The sequence below is a fragment of the Liolophura sinensis genome, chromosome 11 (genome assembly GCF_032854445.1).
Source record: "Liolophura sinensis isolate JHLJ2023 chromosome 11, CUHK_Ljap_v2, whole genome shotgun sequence".
Lineage (NCBI taxonomy): Eukaryota > Metazoa > Mollusca > Polyplacophora > Chitonida > Chitonidae > Liolophura > Liolophura sinensis.
The window spans coordinates 775,412-799,155 of NC_088305.1; the positions used below are offsets into that span (position 1 = coordinate 775,412).

Below are 23,744 nucleotides of genomic sequence, written 5' to 3' on the forward strand. Positions count from 1 at the left end.
AGTAAAAAGCCAGTTTCAGTGGAAGATACAAATATTTTGGCAAGGTACGAGTTCCCAACAACACTTAAAATAAACATTTGGTCTGCCATTACTTTTATATATAACTGTTAAAACAGATATTTTGTTTTCTAAATACTTACAACTGTTAAAATAAACATTCTGCCTTACATATAAACATACATTAGATACATGGATATGTTTTAAAATGGATATTTTGTCAGCCTTTATTTACAACCATTTAAATAGTCATTTTGTTTTCCAAATGCTTACAGCTATTGAAGTAGTCATTCCATCTAACATTACTTTCTTCATATCGACAAATTTGTTTGTTGTTCCCTACAATTGGTTGTAATTACCGTAGTTACGTGTATCTTTAACATGTATGAACATGGTAGTTACGGTCAGTTTAGGATACAGTCGCCTGCGAAGCTGCATTGTGGTCATCCAGAGAACCTGTCAATCAACCAATAATTATATCTGATGGCGCAGGTAAAACGTCTCTGTAACTACAACTGAACGCGAAGAGATTGAATTGATAGCAGCGAATAGTGATGACTATACTGAGTTATTCAAAATGTAAAATGGACATACAGGTATCTGTAGATGGTTTTTATTAGTTCTGATACAGACACAATTGCCTTATGTATTGAGAATAAAGAGTGTGAGTCACATTATATATAAAACACAATGTATATCTACACCTAATATTCTTAGTTATAACCAAATATACAGAGCTACTAAGGTGCAGATTTTGTACATGTTCCACTGTAACTGGTCATAACTGACTTTGAATGGTAAATCATCCATAAGTGCATGATCATGTCTCTCCACGGCGCAATTGTATCCACTATACTCACGTTTACTAACTCCATCAACGCTGAACAAGTCTGTCAATGAAATGCTGAGACGGCCGCCTTTCATCTGCCCGACTTTGTCTATACAACAGATATGCCTATAAAGTAGCAGGGTGTCAATTTAGGCAGTTGCCATATATGTGCGTGACAAGGCGACGGCAAGAAAGCTTGGAGGTTCGTTTGTTTTCTATTACACGATGGAATTACATGTAGGATTGGGCACTTCGTTTCCTTTCCATCATGTTAGGCAGGAAAGTCTGAGTGAACCCTTAAATGCATCACAAAGTGCACGCAAGTCTCGATATCTCTCGCGTTGTAGCTGGTAGTCTTCACCGAGCAGTGTTCGGGTTATGGTCAAAGTTTTGGGCACTGTCAGTCTAGTTGTTCAAACGGTTTTCACCATACCATGCACACTCATCTACATAAATAGAGCTTACTTTCGGCTGTGATCAATGAAACTGCTACTTGATGTATTTGGACTTTATTGCCTTACTGAAAGATCAATGAAAGGCTCCAAAATAAAGCAGCTACTTACCAGGGTAATTGTCCACACTTCTGCCCGACTCAACTGATCTTTTGTCTTTCCTCCTGGGCATTTTATGATGTTTATTTCCTCGGCGGTTGTTACCTAAATGGAGAGAAAGAAGAAATACTAGATAAAATGTGTGTATTTATTTATTTATTTGGCCGGTGTTTCACCCGTTCTCAAGCTATTTCACGTTTTCGACAGCGGTAAGAAACGTAGTGGGAGGAAACCGGGCAGAACGTATGCTTCTAAACAGACATTCGCATTCTAGCCGTCAACCATTTCCAGGTGCATAATCGCAAGGCCATTTCCCAAAACGGCGTATAAGAACCACCAAAGAACTAAGAAAGTGTATAGAGCACCAAATTTAAGACAGAATCATGCAATAAACCCTGCAAGTTAAAACTAACAAATACACTGTTACCCAAAATGATGGAATAAAAAAAATTCAAGTTACACTTCTGGAAAATACTAGTATTTGGTCCTCCCTGCAATACACTTGGCTCTTCGTAACTATTATACGAATGACCCTTTATGTAAGTGGAACCCAAAAATTTAGTTACGTGGAAGAGCTTTCGGTTGAGAGCCATGTAAAGCGACACAATTTAAGTTTCGTACTTTTTCTCCGCTTGCAACCCTATATAAACAGGCCTTCTGTTTAGGCCATCCCTGATTTCATGGACGCAAATTTTGGCATATAAGTTCACAGTGTCATGCCTGCTCCAACGCCACTAGCGATTCGATGGAGGGTGGTTGCCGTAAGACGGGAAGGGTTTAAACAGGCCGATATCGCCACTTTTGCAGGGATATCGCAAAGTGCAGTCTTTAAGATTCTGAAACGCGTCAGAGAGGTACATCAGTTAACGCCAGGAGCGTCAACAGGGCGTCCACGTTCGACTACAAGACGGCAGGATAGGAGACTGGTACACCTGTGTCGAACAAACCCGCAGAATGCCAGCCAGCCGTCTCTGTCTCTTGTGGAGGCAACACTATGGGGTTCGTGTTTCACGCCAAACCGTGAATCGACGACTTATTGATTTAGGGCATCGAGCAAGACGGATGGTCACATATTCACCTCTGACTGCTCCACATCGTGTTGCGCGACTCCTTTGGGCTAGTTGGTACCGTGCGTTACAGGTCGGCCATTGGCGTCACGTCGTCTTCACTGACGAAAGCAGATACATCCTTGACCGACAAGATGGACGACAAAGGGTTCGGGGATTGCGTGGCGAGAACCTCCATGATGACTGTGTCCGGGAGTCTCGTCAAGGTGGTGGTGGTTCAGTGATGGGGTGGGGTGGCATTCATCATGGTGGCAAAAAAGAGCTTTTCGTGACGGAAGGAACGTCATCGTCACCGTGTATCTGAATATTTTACAGGAATACTGCTTGCCACATGCAAGACAAATCCACGGCAACAACTTTCGGCTTCAAGAAGACAACGACAGGCCACACAGGGCCAACGTCGTTACACAATTTCTTTGGGATGAGGGTGTGGAGCACGTCCCATGGCCAGCTTGTTCGCCTGACATGAGCCCATCGAGCATGCCTGGGATGTCCTTGGCCGTACGATCAAGGACCGGGACAATGCACCTCAAACCCTGCAAAAATTTGCACAGGCTCTGAGGGAAGAGTGGGACGCTATGCACGTTGACGTCATCAACAACCTCATTGATAGCATGCCGCGGCGTCTCCTTGTCCTCATTCGTGCCAGAGGTGGTCACACACCTTACTAGACTTTTAATCTGTTGCTGAGACTTTATTTGTGCATTCCAATTTGTCAAATTTATCGATTCATCTGTTTTCATTTGAATCTTATGGTTACATTAAATCTCAACAATCGAAGGTAAACCTTCTGGTTTTCTATTCCTTTCACCATTTTGCATTTTCTGGACGTTTGAACATTGTGAATGGTTCCACCTTTGACCGAAGATGGTAAATCTGTCTAGAATTTTCTTGGTAGCCCAAAATCTTGGGGAAAATCCGGTGCAAATTTGGAAAAATGTGGTGCAAATTTGAAAAAATCTGGTACAAAATATTTTATTCCATCGTTTTGGGCAACAGTGTAATAATAGAAACAGCTTAACCTAGTCAAGCTTTCCCTTGTGTACACACTCTGCGCTTATCTCTATTAAACATAACTGTCAAAATAAACATTCATCTCGTCAAGGAAGACCCATCTTAGTTCACAAATAGTTCACAAATTAAACATATGATAGTTTGTCCTTTATGAAAATTAGGGCAGGACAGAAAGAGATCAAAGTGAAGTGCTCACAACTATTTGGTGTGGAGTGAAATGAAACGCACAGCTACCATTAACACAGATCAGTAAAGAAAGCATTTTTTTGTTTCTGTCAGGAAGGTGAATTGGTGGTAAAGTTTAAGACTGGGTCAGTGTTCACAAAATACCAAAGATCATTGATAATTTCTTCCAAAACCACAACAAGCAAAGGATCAAGCAAGATACTGTTTGTTTATTAAATGATATTTGCTGGGCCTGTGAGCTAGCGTACTTCTGTTAGTGTAGTCTTTATGCAGGGACGTTAGCACTGTGTTTGCTATAACTAGCATGTAACTTGCCGGTCGACTGTCCAGTGAAGCAATATGGAATAAGAATGGCATTATCCTGTGCTTTGATGATCAAAGATAGGCCTAAACGACGCCGCTATTGTCTACCAAGTAGACGACGTGCTAGTGTGATGACTTGAGATGTCGGAGGATACCAGACCACGACTTCCTGCTAACTGATGGCAGAATTCTTACCTTGGGCTTTCCACTGGTTATAAAGTAGGCCCTAATTGAGTTTTCCAGACGAGGGTAAAGCGGACAGTAAAAGTCGGATTTAAATTACCAACAGGTTCCCCCAAGGTTAACAAACGACAGACGAACTTGTGCTAAAACTTTCCAGATTTGAACGATTTATTCAAGATCTTAGACAAAGCATTATGTTCCCATGTGAAAGAAAAATAACTCACGACCTTTCTACGCCAGAGATAAATAGCGCGCCTAGGGTCTATCAAGCAGGCGGCACGGATGTGTTCATGTGACCCGCCAGCGGATGTCAGACGATGACTTCCTGTCAGCTGATGAACAACTGTCATGATCTGTAAATTATTTGAGTAGATGATCAGGGTGCTACCCATGAGAGGATAAAAGGATAAAATCATGATTTAAAATGGTCAACACGATCAGATCAACATAGCACAGAATGTCTACATTGTGTTAACGCTGCCTGAATTGAAAATACGCGTGTCTTGGTAGCATTTATATCAGTGGGTTGTCACCCATGGGTCTGAAGTCTGTACTGCTGTAGGTCATTCGCCTTACAGAGCATCGGTCGCTCCATACGTTTGTTTTACATAAATTTTGTACAGAAATCTTCAAAACTGCCAAGATTCCGGAGAACGAGCTAAGGACGCAGAAAGTGATTCCACAAACACTTTGTTTCAACGTTTGTCTCTGTTTACACTTAATAACCCTATAAATGAGTTCTCTTTCTCTAAAATATGATCAACGAAATTCTAACGGACACCTGAAAAAAACTATTGACGAATGCTGATTGCAGTTGTGTGGATCAAGCATGTGTATGATGCGGTGAAATCAAACGAGTCCCACGTATGTGGCACATGCGCAAATGGTCAAGCTTGTCCAGTGGTGCCGATGACGTTAGCGAGCGTAGCAAGGAGCACATGTGTTGTAATGAGTAGGGCTCCAGATAAGTCAAATAGCTTAACCGGGAAGACATAAAGGATTACCCTTCAGAATTATTATTTATTCGTAATTAGCTATCCCTGGAAATATTGTTAAACTGAGTTAAAAAATATTTAGAACGGGTACATTAACCTGGTTAATATGACACCTAAAATCACTTGATAATCAGGCTGGTTTTATGCGTGGTTTCCACCAAAACTCGGTAATCTCTGTCGGATTACGTCGAAGAAGTCCAACCTTTATGAGCTCTCAGAGTTTCCCTGTATAGTTCAATGTTAAAAAAAAAGCGAAAAGACTGACAACAAGCATACTGAATCCCTCCACGAAATGGTTTGCTGTTCTGCATACGGTTAAAATTGTTCGTCGAGGAACGATGGATTTTATTTTTCAAGTTTCCAGACGAGTTGACACTCAGGGAGTAGTGGATTTACAACACAAGACGGAGGAAATGTATGCACTGACAAAGATGATATTCAACATCTGAAAACTCAGAATCTGAAATCTGGCCAGAAATTTCAGTGTCATGGATCACAGCTTCAAAAGTCGTCTGCTATGGGTTCAAATTGACACAGCACTATATTTGCTTCTGTGTAACTAGAATTCATCTTGAATATAACACAGTTTTGATACGAATTCCCAGGTTATTTAAGCCAGTTAGACTTGGGCTGGTCATTTATAGCGTTACCCGCTTGAGATCGGCTAGCGCAGAAAATCTATTGTTTTTGGTGGATTTGAAGTCATCATTACGTTTCTCAGTTGCTCTCCCTCTAACACACCGTTTAAACACATGCTTATCTTTGTAATTAGGACCAATAGCTAAATCTTGCCACTAATCCTTTAAAATGTTAAAGTCCGGAGATTAAAACTTCAGATGAGACTTTATGACCGACAATAGACGGGTTGCCTGGCCTAGCTCTGGCAGGCATATTGTAGTGCTGTAACGTGGTTTTACCAGCCCATGAAAACAGGACTATAATATGGCGTGTCATGCGCAATCCCACTATAATACACCATCTAAGACGTGTCCGAGTTCGACTCTCTTGAGTAGTGTTACACATTCTATGGAGTCACCGTTTTCGACAGAAATAATAAAGACAGAAAATCCTTGCGTTAATAATCACTAGAACTGTTATCCAAACCTCGTGAGAAGGTCACGTAACATACCAGCTGATATTTATCAAAGTATCAAAAGCCTCAGGCAAATGTGCTGTCCAGGTCAGGCACAGATTAATACTTAATACAAAGAGAACATGGTTTATCTAAGACACAGTAGTGCCGAGGCGTGTAGTAAAGTGAACACAAAATCACTTCCAAACTTCCAATCCTTATTCAAGTGGGGTCCTAAAATATATAAATATTCATCAACATTTTTAAAAGAGTGAATAGCAGATCATCATTACCTCGACACTCATTTGCCTCCGCCATTTTGGCGTTAGAGATGATTTGCTGTTTATGTGATGTTACTATAGTGCTGGACGAAAACATATAGCACATTAGGACAGCCACAGTTCTTCTTTATACACAGCGAGTAAGTATCAACACATTATTGACGCGTATATATATATATATATATATATATATATATATATATATATATATATATATAACCGAATGATTTACATATTACAATGTATGTTATACAATATAAGCCAATGCCTGACTGTGTGTCAGTGAAAATAAATATGTTTAAAACAAAGATACTTAAAATGACGCCATAACTCGTCACCAATATATCACTTAAACACCACAGCGTACAGAACAAACCAAAGTAGTTACAACCGTGTGGTTCTTGGAAATTGGTCACACGTAGCCGATCAAATCCGGCCTCTTATAATTTTACCTCAGTTAAGAGTTTTATTGTAACTGCCCATGTTATGTTTTAGACGTTAAACCTGAAGCACTCACTCACGTCTAGCACTTCGCATCAAACACCATGACTTCAGCAGATTTAGGTGAAAATATGTCGCGATGTTAACAGCAGTTCTTTAAAGATCACTACTGAGTGGCCGTCATATTTAACAAACAATAACATGGTAAGATCGCAAAGGAACCAGGCCCCGGGGGTGTCCCCCAGCAGACTCCAGGGTTTGCTAGGTATAAAACAGCTACAGCACGGTGAGGAAAACCAAATCAGTGATGACGATATGAGTGTAAACAAATTGTCAAACGTGAACAGCAAAATCAGGAAACCTAGGTGCATCTCAGTGTCTCACTGGCCAAATACGAAGGCAATTTCTTTGATGATGTGAAATATTACCCATATCGAAAGGTGGAAATTTTGAACTCATTTAATGTCTCAGAAACGGAATGAAGGAAGATGCTGTTATTTTTTTAAAAATTTTTTTCTATTATTTTTTTCGTACAGTCGTTTATTGCGACATGAGACAGACAGCTGTTACGAGTGGGTTCTTATTATATCAACATTTACTTGTACAATTAGAATAAAACCATTTCTGAGACCGTATGTTGACTGGTTACATGTGACCATTTTCCCTTAGTCACACTGTAGTTATCTGTGCCATTCTTTTGTGTTTTACCTCATGCCCAAGTATCATAATTAGACTATAGCTTCAAAAGCGTTTTGGTAGACAAATGTGAATCGTACAGAAACGTTAACTATCTCATCGTCACCCTGACGGCTGTTTGAAGAACCTCTGTGGGCACTGCTTCTATTTAGTTTTCGTCTACTAATACCATTTACTTAACCTCAACAAATTCAATCGATGTCACTTAAAGGATTTTCCTTTTTTAAGGGCTTTAAACGAAAATATATTGGCACCTCACAAAACACGGTTAACCTACCAGAAGGGTTAGCCTATTACCGTTTGCTTAACGACTCTGCTGCTATAAAAACCGGAAGCTATTGAATTCGTCTGATTTAGGAGGTATTAGCAATACGAGGTTCTTGGAGGACTGAAGCCGTATGCTTTGTGCAGGAGAGACTGGAACTCGGTAACGCTCTTTGGGGAAATTACTGTAAAATTGATTTCTGTCTAACAGATCAGCGGGGTCTCGTCAATTCTCGTTATCCCCGAGAGAACGCGTCTTTTCTCCCGGTCTCTATAAATAGCCATGTCTGTCACTCTGGGTACAACTGAATGATCCGTTTTCGGATATTTTGACTCTGTGTCCAGTTACTACAAAACACTCACGTCCTTTGTGTGTGCGTAAGTGATGGTGGGGTGGGAGGGAAAGCGGTAGCTGCAAAATGTACGAGTCCAAATACCATTGTGGGACTGTCTCGTGAAATTGTTTTGATCGAGACTCTAATAGTGCAGTGGCAATATTTACCTCCGCAAACACCTAATTTAGTTTCTCAAACAAGCTCATGAAAAAGCCCGATCGAAAAAGTCCATGATTTCATAAATCAATAAGTAATTTCATCACGATTCTATCGTTCGTTATATGTCAATTTGGTTGTCCACCACGGTGGAACGAGAACCTATTACTGGAGGATAACTCCACCGCGTATGCTGTAGCGCAGGTGTACTTTACAGAAATTAGGGTACATGGAGAACAAGGTATGTGGTTACAAAGCAGGATGGTCGGTCTCTGTGTTGTTTATTGTGCTGGCAAATATCGGCAAATATTTGAGTAAACTTCCCCTCCACATCAGACTTATTATCTGACCTGCTTCTGAATTCAACAAATCATTTACTGTCATAATATAAGTACATTCAGGATATTTATACCAAATCTTTGTTTAATCGCGCCAGCCAAAGATTAAGAAACTGGTAGTTTTGGTAACATCCGATCGGACATTACTTACCTCTTGTAGATGATCCAGAACTGACTGCACACATCCAGGTTTGACATAAGTTGCCGTTATAAGTCACTGACTTAAGTAAAAATTTAAAATGTGATTTAAATGCGTACAATACATTGAAATTGTGGATACATACCAAAGTTTATGGTAACACAAAACTATCAAAGTGTGTATAATATCAAAGTTTATATATTTATTTATTTGATTGGTGTTTTACACTGTACTAAAAATGTTTCATTTATACGACGGCGGCCATCATTATGGTGGAAGGAAACCGGGCAGAGCCCGGGGGAAACCCATGATCACCCACACATTGCTGGCAGACCTTCCCACTTACGGCCCGAGAGGACGTCCGCAAGAGCGAGTGCATTGGTGATAAGCTTCAGTGTGATTGCGCAGTGCTAGCGTGCGAAACCTCTGGCTCACTGAGACCCCATCGAAGTTTAAAGTGAAAAAATAGCCTTGTGGAAACTTCATCTAATATACAGGGTAAATGTCGGCTTATCTTCCTAAATATTGCAGTCCAAAACAAACTGCTGTGTAGTATCTGAAATGCCCCTTTTTGTATTTGATGAGAATAAGAAGTGTGCACTTACAGGAATTTTGTTTTATTTACTTTTATTTAGGTGCCTGGAATTGTCTGAAATTTAGACAATAATTTCCATACATTGTTGAAAATAAGGACTGTTTTCATATGTTTTCATGTATAAAATCTGTTTAGGTTAGGATCGTTTGACAACCTTTTTTGGCTACCGGCTGATACATGATTCGACAATTTGAGGCTTTACAGAAAAAAAGATGCTAGAACAGAGAGTGTTTTCACAAATTGTCGTGTTCCGCTTAATGTATAACGTTTCACACAATTTCTGCGGTGTTCTGATTACAGTCTTCTGTATCTTCTCCCAAAACTATGAATGTTGCTAGTGGTTTGGTAGTCCATGAAACAAATGGATATAAATCAAATTTTTGGGATTAAAGACTGAACTGAAATTCATGATTTATTCTGCACTTTATAAACGCATCTTGGGGAAATCCTTTCACTTCTGATTTTAATGTTCTGCACTTTATAAGCGCATCATGGCGATACCATTTCACTTCTGATTTCAATGTTTGTCAAGCTGAGGGCAACGATGCTCCGCCTATACGACGGCCATTGTGTGTATCCCTGATGGAAGCTGGATTGCCATAACTGGAATATCGTTGAATTCAATTAAATAGTCAGGTAACTCCTTTCTAAGAATCTTCACTGTAATCAACTCAAGGATCACGGAATGCGTTAGAGTACCCAACTGGATTGCTTTCAGAAACCCATAACTTTAATCATCTTTCCAAACAAATATGACGCTTTGAAATACTGCAGGCACAAGAGATAAAGATTTGACTGGGTTAAAAAAATAGACCCTGATTCCGAATCCTGTCACATTTTTATAGCCAGAGAAAAGCCCACTGTCGGGAGTAAACACGGTAAATCCCGCTCCCCAAAATATCATCAGCTGTAGGTAACAAATCTTATGACTCAGAGCTTGGAAATCAATAATTAGGGCTGGAAAGTAGCAGGCTCAGATTTAATGACGAAACCAGTAGTCGATCGCACAATGGTCATTGGGTTAGAGGTTATGCACTCATTGGTATGACATGCCGAGTGACCTTCAAACTGCATTCCTTCTGTCACTGGAATTAATTAATCTGACATTGTTTACATAAAGTTTGTTTCTTTGTTTTGTACTGTAGGATCCGGGAGAGTGACCAGAATCTTTTAGCCAGAATTTTGAACGATTCACGGCTCCATCTATTTATTCATTCATTTCCCGATTAGCCATATAAAACTCTACCAAGTTTAAACGAGTAAAAGATTTTAAGGCTCTGCTAGGAGGAAAACCCGAGATACAAGTCTATTTCTGTCTCAGTCTTCAGAGGCATTAGCCTGTTTCAGTTTCACTTCAATCATAATTACCTTTTATTTTCAGCCAGGAAACCTGGAAATGTCACAGTGATCTAGCGGTTGTTGTAACATTGAGCTAGGCAGAACTCAACCCTGCCAGTTTCCAATAGATATTTTTGATTTCTCGAGTGCTTTTTTGTCCATATCTGCTAATTACCAACACACACGCACATTTCTCCATTCCTTATCAACTCTATATCCTCCACATTCATCAAGCCCATGCCAGTATTGTCTATAAAATGAGTGGAAATCAAGATTCATAACACCACGAGGCAGCCATTAAATAGTGATTTGTTCAAAAAGACTGCCGAAGTGCTCCATCAGGAGCCTACACGGGCCGGCCTGGAGTGCGGATTTGGAGCTTACTATGACAGACAGAGAGGAATTATAACTAGTGTGCTCACGATCACGGGCTGAGCCAATGTCATTCTCAAGGGTTACCGTGCCGAGCGCTATTCAAGGATTAGTGAGCTAATGTCGACCTCAAGGGTAACCATGCCGAACACTAATCAAGAATTACCGAGCTAATATCAGCCTCAAGAGTTACCGTGCCGAGTGCTAATCAAGTATTACTGAGAAAGGGGATACAAGACAAGATCTAGTATCTCAAACCGTCTGCTATTTCTTCCCCAGCCGACTTTCAGTGCGAGCTCATATTTGTAGCCAATGTTCTGGTTTGCCATCACTATTGTTGTTTCTTCGGTGGGATGATGTGTTCATTTCTATGTTCGTTCATTTTAAGCATATTGTCGCTATGTTACATTGCATTAGCACACACTGTGAGTGTCATAGATCAATCAGAGTATATTTGCAAACTACCCACAGCAGAACAATCTACATGCATTACTATTACCTACTGTTTGAGCTCCTTGTTTCTTTCCACTAACGTTATACTCCTGTTATACCGTTAATGGAAACAACCGTTTGAAGCCCGCCCTTCTGAGGATGTATCGGTCCCCGTAACAAAGAGTGTCATGCCACAATTGTTGTCGGGTGATAATTTACTCATTGGTGCTGATTTGCTTTAAGGTAAAAGAAACCAGCTGGAATTATGCTTGTATTGAAAATTGTTGGCACAAAAGAAGGTTAATGTTTACTGTCCCAAATGAGCACAAATCACAAGTGTGACAGTCTTGATTAAAGTCCAAGCCTTAACAGCATCGCCATTGTGTTATTGAGTGGGTTGTCGCCTATGGAAGGGAACTCTGTAATGTTCCAAAACCATGTCAACATATTTTAAGTGTGAAACGGCCGATTCTTGATCGTGTCAGTAAGGCCGAAAATTAGCGAAGTACGACTGGCTAAAAAACATCATAGTACGGCTCTGAAAAATAAACGTCTGTGACTTCATAATAAGCATCAAAAATAAAATGAATGAATGGTTGTATGTATGACGACTTTGTTTCAGGCGAGTAACAATCGAAATATGATCTTGTTTCAAAACCATATAGACAAAATTAATTTGGAATCTTTTCTGTTTTTAGACTAACTGGTATGAACCCGATAATTTCACACATATGATTCAGGGTTTTCGCCTAAAACACTCCAGACTAAAAACTCATCTTGTTTGAGCATTAAACTTAAAATACTGGCACTTTCTTTGTAAGGAAGATTAAGGTTTTCCACTTAAAATTTTGACATGTTAATTTCAAAGTCTACTATTTATTACACTGTGACAAATGGTTACAGTCTATGTTTATGTCCGTGATATTTCTACACTATTGTTGTACATGTATGCCAAAATATCTAAACCAGAGGTTTTGTTTCATTAAAACCCAAGAGACTGATCCTTACCTGAAACTTAGGTGGTATAATTTTACTTGTTCAGTCAACAATGGCCGGAAAAACAATAGTAGGCAGCGGAATTACACAGATTTTCAAATTCAAAAGACCTTTCGTCGAATTATCACAGAAAAGGCCAACGAAACCTCAATGGACTTCTAGTTTTATAAAAAAAGCTCAATCCAAGGTTGGATAAAGGCATTTGCCTAGGATCGTAAGAACGAAAACCTCTGTCTCATTTCTGGTCAAGACATTGATGTTAACATTAACACATTAAAGGTCTGACTTCAGGTTAGCTCTGTATAAGCCTTCTCTTGAGCACTTCGAGTTGCATGAAAAAAGGAACACGTGGATTGATACTGAGAAAGACTTTTCTTCAAGTTGCAATCCAATTTGCTCTATGGATTACAGAAACACACTAGAAATACATGATTGGTTTTCCAAAGCTGTGTTTCATTGAAATAAACGTGGAATGCGGTGGTCACAGAGGTACACAAGAAGACGGATTTCGGGGGATAGCATGTTAGTAACACTTAACCTCTGGTGGAAGTAAATCTCCCTGGAATGGTGAGATCGTGAACTGGCAAGGGCAATGTAAAATATGCGCTGTCAGGAATGGCGGGGAAGCAGCTAGAACAAATCGCCTGGCGAAAGATGTCAATACTCTGCGACGTTTACTGAGCTGTGCAATTAAGTAGTGGGCAAAGCAACACGTACCAGTTAACTGCATGTACGATATATGTGAGAGAAAATCCCCCAACACTTATCACATTCAGTGTCAAATAAAAACGGCCTCCGGATCGTGTGCAAGCTTACATATGTGTGGCCTCGCACTTTAATCAATGTGTACTGAGTTTTTATCACCAAAAAAGTTCTTCAGGGGAGATAGATGGGCTCTACCTAGATGGTTTCCAGCGACTATCATTTGAAAATACTTTGAAAATGTCAGCTAATACTTAAATGCCGCTCAGCATGGTAACTCCGGAGGCTGATATTAGCTGAGTTCGTGATCGGTGACACGTCTCTGTGGCGATCATCTCTGCAGCTCCAAATCTAACTTTAAACCCTGCTGATTTCAGCTTAAGCCACTGCCGATAATATCAGTCTTTTGTTACAAACCAATATTTAATGCCTGCTTCGTAGTGTTATGAATCTTTATTTCCACCAACTATAAAACCAACGTTAGGGTAAGTTCAGGGGATCGTGAGGGTGTCCAAAATGAACGGATCCCGAGAAAAATGCAGTCACACGAGAAATCAAGATTACCTAATGCATTCTTGAAGCGTGAAGTTGTCACGCTCACTGTAGCAACAACCGTTTGATCACGTGATAATTCCAGGCTTTCTGGCTGACAACAAACAAGAATCGTGATGGACGTGGAATTAAGGTTCCTGGAGTCTGAATTAGGAGATAGGCTTGAGGAACCATCCATTCCTCGTTGCAGGTCTTGTACTTTCACGTTTTTTCTCCTTTAAACATACCTCAGTTGTACTTGATCAGCGGTTGGCCAGCAACTCCTAAAGCTGACAACACCTCACTGATTGAGGCTGACAACACCTGACCGACTGAGGCTGACAACACCTCACTGATTGAGGCTGACAACACCTCACTGATTGAGGCTGACAACACCTCACTGACTGAGGATGACATTAACCCCACTGATACTTCATTTGAGCTCGGCCCAGCAACTCCTGAGGATAATTTGATTTATTTAGTTGGTGTTTTACTCTGTACTCAAGAATATTCCACTTATACGACTTCGGCTAGCATTACGGTTGAGGGAAACCGGGCACACCCCGGGGTAAACCCACGACCACCAGCAGGTTTGGCGAGACGCATTGGTGAGAGGCTCCTAGGTCAATACCAACTGAGCCACAGAGGCCCCTTGTTGAGGATAACTATAGCTCACTAATGCTTGATTAGCACTCGGCACAGTAACTCTTGAAGTTGATTAACAATCGGCACGATAACTCTTAAGGCTGACATTAGTCCACTGATATTTGATTAGCGCCCGGCACGATAAACCTTGAGGCCGACATTAGCTCAGTAAGCGTTCGGCACTGTTGCTCTTGATGCTGACATTATCTTACTAATACTTGATAGCGCTCGGCGCAGTAACCCATGAGGCTGAAATTAGCTCACTAATACTTGATAGCGCTCGGCACCGTAACCCTTGAGGCTGACTTTTGCTCACTCATAGTTGATTAGCACTCGCCACGGTTACTCTTGTGGTCGACATTAGCTCACGGTAACTCTTGAGGCTGACAATAGCTGACTAATACTTGATAGCGCTCGGCACAGTAACCCTTGCGTTTGACAATAGCTTACTAATGCTTGATTAGCACTCGGTACGGTAATTCTTGAGGCCGACATTAGCTCATTACACTTGATCAGCACTCGGCACGGTTACCCTCAAGCCTGACAATAGCTCTTTAATACTTGATTAGCACTCGGCACGGTAACTCTCTGAGGCCGACATTAGCTCACTACACATGATCAGCACTCGGCAAGGTTACCCTCAAGCCTGACAATAGCTCACTAATACTTGATTAGCACTCGGCACGGTAACTCTCTGAGGCCGACATTAGCTCACTACACTTGATCAGCACTCGGCACGGTTACTCTTGAGGCTGACAATAGCTCACTAATACTTGATTAGCACTCGGCACGATAACTCCTAAGGCTGACATTAGCTCACTTCACTTGATTAGCGCCCGACACGGTAAGCCTTGAGGGCGACATTAGTTCAGTAAGCATTTAGAAAGGTTCCTCTTGAGGCTGACATTACCTTACTAATATTTGATAGCGCTCGGCAAAGTAACCCTTGCGGTTGACATTAGCTTACTAATGCTTGATTAGCACTCGGTACGGTAATTCTTGAGACCGACATTAGCTCATTACACTTGATCAGCACTCGGCACGGTTACTCTTGAGCCCGACAATAGCTCTTTAATACTTGATTAGCACTCGGCACGGTAACTCTTGAGGCCGACATTAGCTCACTACACTTGGTCAGCACTCGGCACTGTTACTCTTGAGGCTGACAATAGCTCACTAATACTTGATTAGCACTCGGCACGGTAACTCTTGAAGCCGACATTAGCTCACTACACTTGATCAGTACTCGGCACGGTTACTCTTGAGGCTGACAATGGCTCACTAATACTTGATTAGCACTCGCCACGGTAACTCTTGGGGCCGACATTAGCTCACTAATATTTGATAGCGCTCGGCACAGAAACCCTTGAGACCGACATTACCTCACTAATATTTGATAGCGCTCAGCACGGTAAACTTTGGGGCTGACATTACCTCACTGATACTTAATTTATGCTGGGCACGGTAAACCTTGTTGCCGACATTACCTCACTAATATTTGATTGGTCCGTGTAGCCTCCTGGTGGAACACTTTGACTATGCCATTGCCGATTATGTCAGTCTTTTTATACAAATCAGTATTTAATGGCTGGTTCGTAGTGTTAGGAATATTGATTTCCACTCATTTTAAAGAAAACTCTGGCACGGGCATGATGAATGTGGAGAATACGGGATTTATAAGGAATGAGGAGTTGGAGAGGGAAGGGTAATTAGCAGATCTGAAGAAATAATGCTGCCATTCGACAAATCAAAAATACCTCAGCCTAGCTCACTTTTACATCAGCCGTCAGGTCTATGTGACATTTCCAGGTTTTCTGGCTGAAAATAATAGCTAATCATGATTGAAGTGAAATGAAAGCAGGTTATAGCCTCTGAATTCTGAGACAAGAAATAGGCTTGTATCACCGCTTTGTCCTCCTAGCAGAGCCTTCACATCTTTTTCTCGTTTAACCTTGGTAGGGTTTTATAGGGCTAATCGATAAATGAATGAGTAAACAGAAGGAGCAGAGAATCGTTCAAAATTAATTCTAGGTAAAAGGTTCTGGCCGGCCTCCTGGATCCTACAGTACAAAACAAACAAACAAACAAGCTTTATGTAAACAATATCAGATTAATTAATTCCCCTGATCAAGTGAATGCAGGTTTAAAGAACACATGCATGACACTGGGTTCTGATCCATCACAGTGTAATAACGTGTAACCCATACGTTACTGCGTGGCTGATGCGCTGCCCTCGCCCCAGCCAATGTGACACTAACGAAAGAAGCAGGAGGTAAAGCTGCAGTTCAGATAGCCAGTTGTAGCTTTGAAAACTCAACGTCAGTGCTTAAATGTCTTATAGTTGCAGCAAACCATGCCCTTAATCATCGGAGCCAGTGAAGCCTCGATTCTGGCTTTGTCAGAAGGTCTTTTGGGGCATCCGCTTGTAATTTGTTGAGAATAAGTCTAGATTCAGCACTCTGCTTTCTTCCAGCCATACTGCTGAAGGGTGTCATTTTAGTAAAATCGTGTCAGTGAACTTTAAACCGTATGTATGACAGATTCCAATGTCAGTGCTACAGAGGAAAACTTTATTTTGCACTTGAAAACTTGCTAGTTGGGCCAACCGAGGACAACCGCCTTCGTATGCACACTAGGCAAGCACTCGCGCGTTTGTAGAGATAAGCAGATGTAACTCAATAACTGAACTAAATAAATGGGCGGTTTCTTTAGTGTTTGTCTTTGTCTGTGAAGCACAGTTCTAAGTATACTGGGATTTTATAGTGTACTCTTTGCCGCACTCTCACGAATGGTTACAGGTTTCCTTGTCTAGGCATGTATGAAATGTCGGGTACATAGTGCCAGAAAAACAATTTTTTATTATTGTTTCAAAACGATCTATATCTACTTATGATCATTGTACACTATCGTTATATTTTGAAGTCCCCAGGCCAGGGGTATTTAACCGGTACAATGAAAACCCCACCATTTGATCATCGATGAATGTTTTGGCGCCAAAATTGTTATAATTGAAATAATGAGCCCCTCCGCTCACGCCATCATGAGAGTACAAAAAAATGCACCACAAATTGTAAATAACAGGTGGAAGGCAAACACCGCAGGGGTGCAATTTAAATGTAATGTCATGTCCACTGCCCATAAAAATATTAGAGAGATTTTAAAACTCAAGACATTTAATCGTTTTACCAGAAAAGTTACAAGTTACCAGAAGGAAACTTCTAGTTAAGAGAAACTTCAGTCACAGGCTGAATAAAAGTTAAGTAGGCACAATAACATGCCTACATAAACATGTATTTCTGGTCAAGACATTGATGTTAGCAATAATATATTAAAGCACCAATTGATGTTAGCAATAATATATTAAAGCACTAATTTCAGTACACTGACAAGCATGTAAAGAAAAAATTAGCTTTGTCTAAGTCTTCTTTTCAAGGTGAAGATTTGAGTTGCACGAAAAAAGATGTTGCGATCTGGACGGACAGTAAGAAGGATTTCTCTCATAGTTGCAATTCAGTAGCTTTATACACTAAAGATTTTTTACACTAGAAATACGTGATGGGTTAGCCAAAGCTGTGCGTGATTGAAAGAAACGTGGGACGCAGAGGCCTTATGGATATACAAGAGGGATTTAGGAAGGGGGAGTGAGAGGGTGTAAGCACGTTGGTGAAACTTCACCTTCACTGGAAGCAAATCTCGCTGGAGTGGTGGGATCGTGAACTATAAAGAGCAGGGTAAAACATACGCTGTCAGAAATGACGGGGAAGCAGCGAGAACAAACCTCCTGGCCAAGGACGTAAAAACTCTTCCACGTGTACTGAGCCGTGCAATTAAGTAGCGGGCAAAGAACAGAGTACCAGTTAATGGCCTGCACGATTTATATGAGAAAAAATCTCCCATCACTTATCACATTTAGTGTCAGATTAAAAACGGTCATCTGATCGCCTGCAAGCTTACATATGTGTGTGACCTAAGAGGCTAGGTTACTAAATTTTTATATGCTATATGTAATTTGATGCCCCTCTGAAGCATAACTGGCTGAGATACTTTGTGGGCTGACATTTGCTCAATCCGTGATGGGGGCACACAGGACAAAATTGCTCTAATGCTCTAATTCCTTTCCTTTATAGGCCAGTGCAGGCTCCTGGTCGATTATGTCATTTTTTTTTTTAACAAATCATTATTTAATGGTGACTTCGTAGTCTGATGAATCATGATTTCCACTCATTATAAAGCCAACGCAGATACAGTAATATAGGGGAAAATATAGAGGTGAGATCGGGACAGAGAGTAAACTATTAGATCCGGACATAAAATTCGTCTACGCGACAGACAAAGAATACCATGTACGAAATCCCACAGCTGGGTTCTGCCAGTGACATTTCCAAATTTTCCGTCTGAAAATTAAAATACCAAGAATCGCGAGTAACGTGAAATCAAGTCAAACTAATGCTTCCATTACCGTTTGTTTTTCCTAGCAGATCCTACAGCCATCCTATGAGTTCCTCTTTTGGAGTTATTAGGCGTTTTACAGCACTTGTCACAAACAGTCACAACCCTGACCCTGTACTCAAATGTGTAACGCTCACGTATCTGAGATGTGCTGTCTATCGAAACTTGTTCGTTAATATCGAATCCGCACTTTTTTCTTACGCTATTTAATTCCCTAGTTCTTTGGTGGTTTGTGTTGAACACAGTGTTAGAAAATAATCTCAAAAGGACGGGTTTTACCGGTTTCGTGTGATCTTATGTCGACAATGACACTAGTTTTCCCTCTACACACTGTATTTTTTTTTATTTATATGATCTGTACCATACCTGAAACGTACATTACTGACGATGGCTGAATGATTGTCTGCTTCGATTACTAAAATCCTATACCATCCTTATATTGGTTAGTGTTGCTGGTTCTCACTTTCCGTGATGCTTCGGCGACAAGCAATGATCGACGCCAGCACTTATGTAATATCACGAGAAAGTGCGCAAAAAGCTGTCTTTATTTGGAACACAGTAATAAATTTTAATAAAATATTGTCCATGTGACACAGTTATGAGCTAAACAAAGGCGTTAAACAATAATCAAGACACGAAATAGACAAAATCAATTTAATAAAGAAATCAACTTGTAGAATTCTGATCAAAGGCACTCACAATATATATATATATATATATATATATATATATATATATATATATATATATATATATATATATTAGACTGCAATGTTGTGGAAGCCCTTAAAACATCCTCTAATCGGCCTTTCAGAACTTGCTCTGATGACCCTTTTACGACATACTGAAGAATTCCATGAGCGAAAGAAACATTGATGCCAGTCGTGAAGCACCGACAGTTGGCAAGTCACTGAAGAACGTTTCCACATGTAGCACACAAGTATGAACACCGTAATAGCGGAAGACAAGTGGCCTTCAACGAGCGGAAGCGTGCGATAAGGATAATAATGCTTCTGCCCTTCATCATGAGTGCCAAGAACTGTACTTGCTTTTAGGAAAATAAAGACCAATGAAATGTGGCTAAAATGTAGAGTTCATATAATTAAAGACTTATAGCATGGAGAGTGAGACCAGAGCAGCGACGACAATGTGATAGTTAGCAAATGGTCACACGCATCAGGAGAAAACGGCCTTTCGTCATTTTACCTCAGTCAGGGTTTTATTCTCATTGATATGTAAATGCATTAATAGTAACAATTTACACCCTCAACCCCCCACCCCACCCCTAGCGCCATGGTTTAATCATGTCCAGTGAGCATTTTAGTATGCAGCAGCATTACAGAAACTTTCAAACTCAAAAGACTTTTCGTAGAATTACCAGACACAAGGACAACAGAGAGACCTGAACGGACTTCTAGTGACAAAAAACTTCAATCATAGGTAGAATAAAAGGAGACGATACTTTCGTAGGAAAGAAAAACCTCTGATTTAATTTTTGTGAAGACATTAATGTTACTTGTAACACTGAAGAATTAACTTCAATGAACTGACAAGAATGCGAAGAAAACGCTAGCTGTGTCTAAGTTTTCTTTTAAACATGAAGATTCGTATTGCATGAAAAGGGTGCATGTAGTGACTTCGACGGACAGCGAGAATGATATTTCTCTAAGTTGCAATTCACTTGTTTTATGCAGAGAGGCGTTTACACTAGAAATACGCGATCGATTAACCGAAGCTGTGTTTGATTGAAACAAACGTGGAATGCGGTGGTCACAGAGGTATACAAGAAAGGGGATTTCGGCGGTAGCATGCTGGTAACATTTCACCTCCAGTGCAAGGAAATCTCCCTGAAATGGTGAGATCGCGAACTATCAAGGGCAATGTAAAATATGCGCTGTCAGGAATGGCGGGGAAGCAGCGAGAACAAATCGCCCGGCCAAAGACGTAAATACTCTTCCACGGTTACTGAGCCGTGCAATTAAGTAGTGGGCAAAGCACGGAGTACCAGTTAATGGGCTGAACGATTTATGTGAGAGGAAATTTCCCATCACTTATCACATTCAGTGTCAGATAAAAACGGCATTGGGATCGTGCGCCTACATGTGTGACCTAACACGCTAGTCAGTGAAGATTTAGTTTTCGTCACCTTGAAAAAAATAACAATATATTCTTAAACGACGTACGCTAACGGCTAAATGAGTGAATAAATTGTGTTTTTGTGTGGACATTTTATTTACTGTATTTGTAAAATTATTTACTTTGTGTCATCTTTCCAGTCCTGCCGTGATTAATTATAATTCTTTCCTAAGATGGTACACTGTGTGGAATACCATGATGTCCAGTGAGTGCGAAGCAGGAAAAAAACTTTTGTAAAAGTGTAAGAGTTATTGTTTGCTTGGAAAACTTCCCAAAACAGTTCAATATAGGCAAAAGGCAAAAAACGGCCACGATATAGAAAAGACTTGAAACGAACTTGATGTGCACATGGCTTGTCACCTTAAAGGCATTTACCAAGTATCAACTAAATGTATTGTTTACTTGAGTGCAGTATTATTATTGATATTCATCGTTTGAGATGTTAAATGGTATTCCACACAGTGCACCATCTTAGGAATGAATCATAACTAATCACGACAGGACTGGAAAGATGGCACGCCCATTTGTGAAGGGCTTAAATCATCATTGATGAATACTGTGCAGTAGACGTGTATAGTCAGACGTGCGTGGCGTACAGATTTCTCATGTAGGCCTGTACCCTCCATTCACGGTGCTGAATTGCAAGTATAATTGTTAAATAATTATTCATGAATAAACACCTAGGGAAGTGTAAGGGAATGGTGGGTGTTGTGAACAAAATCGTAGCGATATTCAGCGTTAATCACTATCCCATAAATATTTTGACGGAAACAATTGTGTACATGTTAACTTGACAATAAGGGTTGATGGTTTCCTGTTTCGTAAGGATAAAATTACGTGTTTTAATTGTGTACATTCTTAGTATACTGTTTGTGTAATCTACTACATACGTCTGGCCTCCGTGGCTCAGTTGGTTATCGCGCTAGCACAGCGTAATGACCCAGGAGTCTCTCACCAATGCGGTCGCTGTCAGTTCGAGTTCAGCTCATGTTGGCTTCCTCTTCGGCTGTAAGTGGGAAGGTCTTCCAGCAACCTGCGTATGGTCGTGTGTCTCCCTCCGGCTCTGCCCGGTTTCCTTCCACCATAATGCTGGCCGTCGTCGTATAAGTAAAATATTCTTGAGCATGGCGTAAAACACCAATCAAATAAATAAATAAATAATAACATATGTCTGCTGACACGTGCAACATATTTTCATGTAAAATGGGTTTCTCTGTCACATTAAAAATAATGAAATACATCAGTTCAGTCTTACACCAAGGACATTGGGGATATTTTTCTCATACTATCTTTTCATATGTCTTTCAGTATTAATGGCACAAAATCAGATTTTCCCATAGTAAAACACAATTAAAACTATTTAATGTAGCAATAAATCTATCTCATGGTATGCACAATCAATATTATTACCATCATCACAACACAGACATAAATGATTCAGCGAGAAATTTCAGTAAAACCATATCACAGTTTGCATCTGGGCGATTTTAGCGGAAGGCTTCCACAAATGGAGTATAAATCTGATAAACAACAGATTACCGGGAATTCCTATAGTAAAGCAAACAGTAATCTCTAGGTGTTGTCGCTTGTCACATTCCTTGTCACATTTTGGACGGATATGTAAAATACCGGGCGATAATATCGTTAATCAAACAGAAATTTCCAGGTGTTGTCGGTTGTCGCATTCTTTGTCGCATTTTGGACGGATATGTGAAATACCGGGAGATAGTATCGTGAATCAAACAGTAATCTCCAGGTGTTGTCGCTTGTCACATTCTTTGTCGCATTTTGGACAGATATGTGAAATACCGGGAGATGGTATCGTGAATCAAACAGTAATCTCCAGGTGTTATCGCTTGTCACATTCCTTATCGCATTTTGGACGGATATGTGAAATGCCGGGAGTTGTTATCATGAATCTAACAGTAATTCACAAATATATAGTTACATGTATGCAGAGTCAAATGGCTGTAAACAATGCAGGGGATTTAAAGTAAAGGAGTGGTTTTATGAGCATGTCTGTGATAGCATTCTACAGCATTCGCAATGTTTAAGAAGAAACAGGAGAAACACGTATGATTTTAAGCAGCGAAGCAGACATTCGCATTCCATCCGTCAACCAAGATAATATTCTCAAAACCTATTGCCAACGTTTAAAACAAACTATCAAAGAACGAAAAAAGTACATAAAGTACGACATTGGTGGAATGGAAGGTATTTTCTAGGGGAGGAAGTGAAATCTGTATTCAAACCGTGTACCTTGCTGAATAAAAGTTATTAATGATAAAATATGTATCTCAGTTGCGATTCCATTGCAACTGTATATATAGATATATATCCAACGTGGCGATCTTATTCATTAAGGTGAATATGCAGGCCCTGGATCAAATCAGACACAATCGTGAAACACAGGGACACTCTATGTAGGCCTGGAGATGCTCGATATGCTCCTTTAGTAACAGATTGCAACAGTGTACACTACTGAGCTCGTGGACTGACGGTGGGAGGACAGCTCTTGTATTTACCAAATCATTTCCATCTCTACCAGAAAATGTTGGCTGACAGGAATTCCGATCTGTGCTTAACATTAGTAACAGTATCTTGCCAAGAGTTCCGCCACCAGTTCCCGTCTGGTATGCGGTACCAGTGGTATGAATGACTTGATGTCAACAAGGTGATGCTCAATAGCGTCATATTCCGA

General features: G+C 40.4%; 1 protein-coding gene across 1 annotated transcript in view; it reads right to left on the reverse strand.

Moving 5' to 3' along the window:
* Nucleotides 1-23,744, reverse strand: part of LOC135478068 (DOMON domain-containing protein FRRS1L-like) — a 116,930-nt gene that overhangs the window by 40,430 nt on the left and 52,756 nt on the right. Inside the window, exon 2 of the mRNA XM_064758333.1 lies at nucleotides 1,390-1,482. Within this exon, the coding sequence (XP_064614403.1) occupies nucleotides 1,390-1,482 (93 nt within the window). The remainder of the gene's footprint in view (nucleotides 1-1,389; nucleotides 1,483-23,744) is intronic.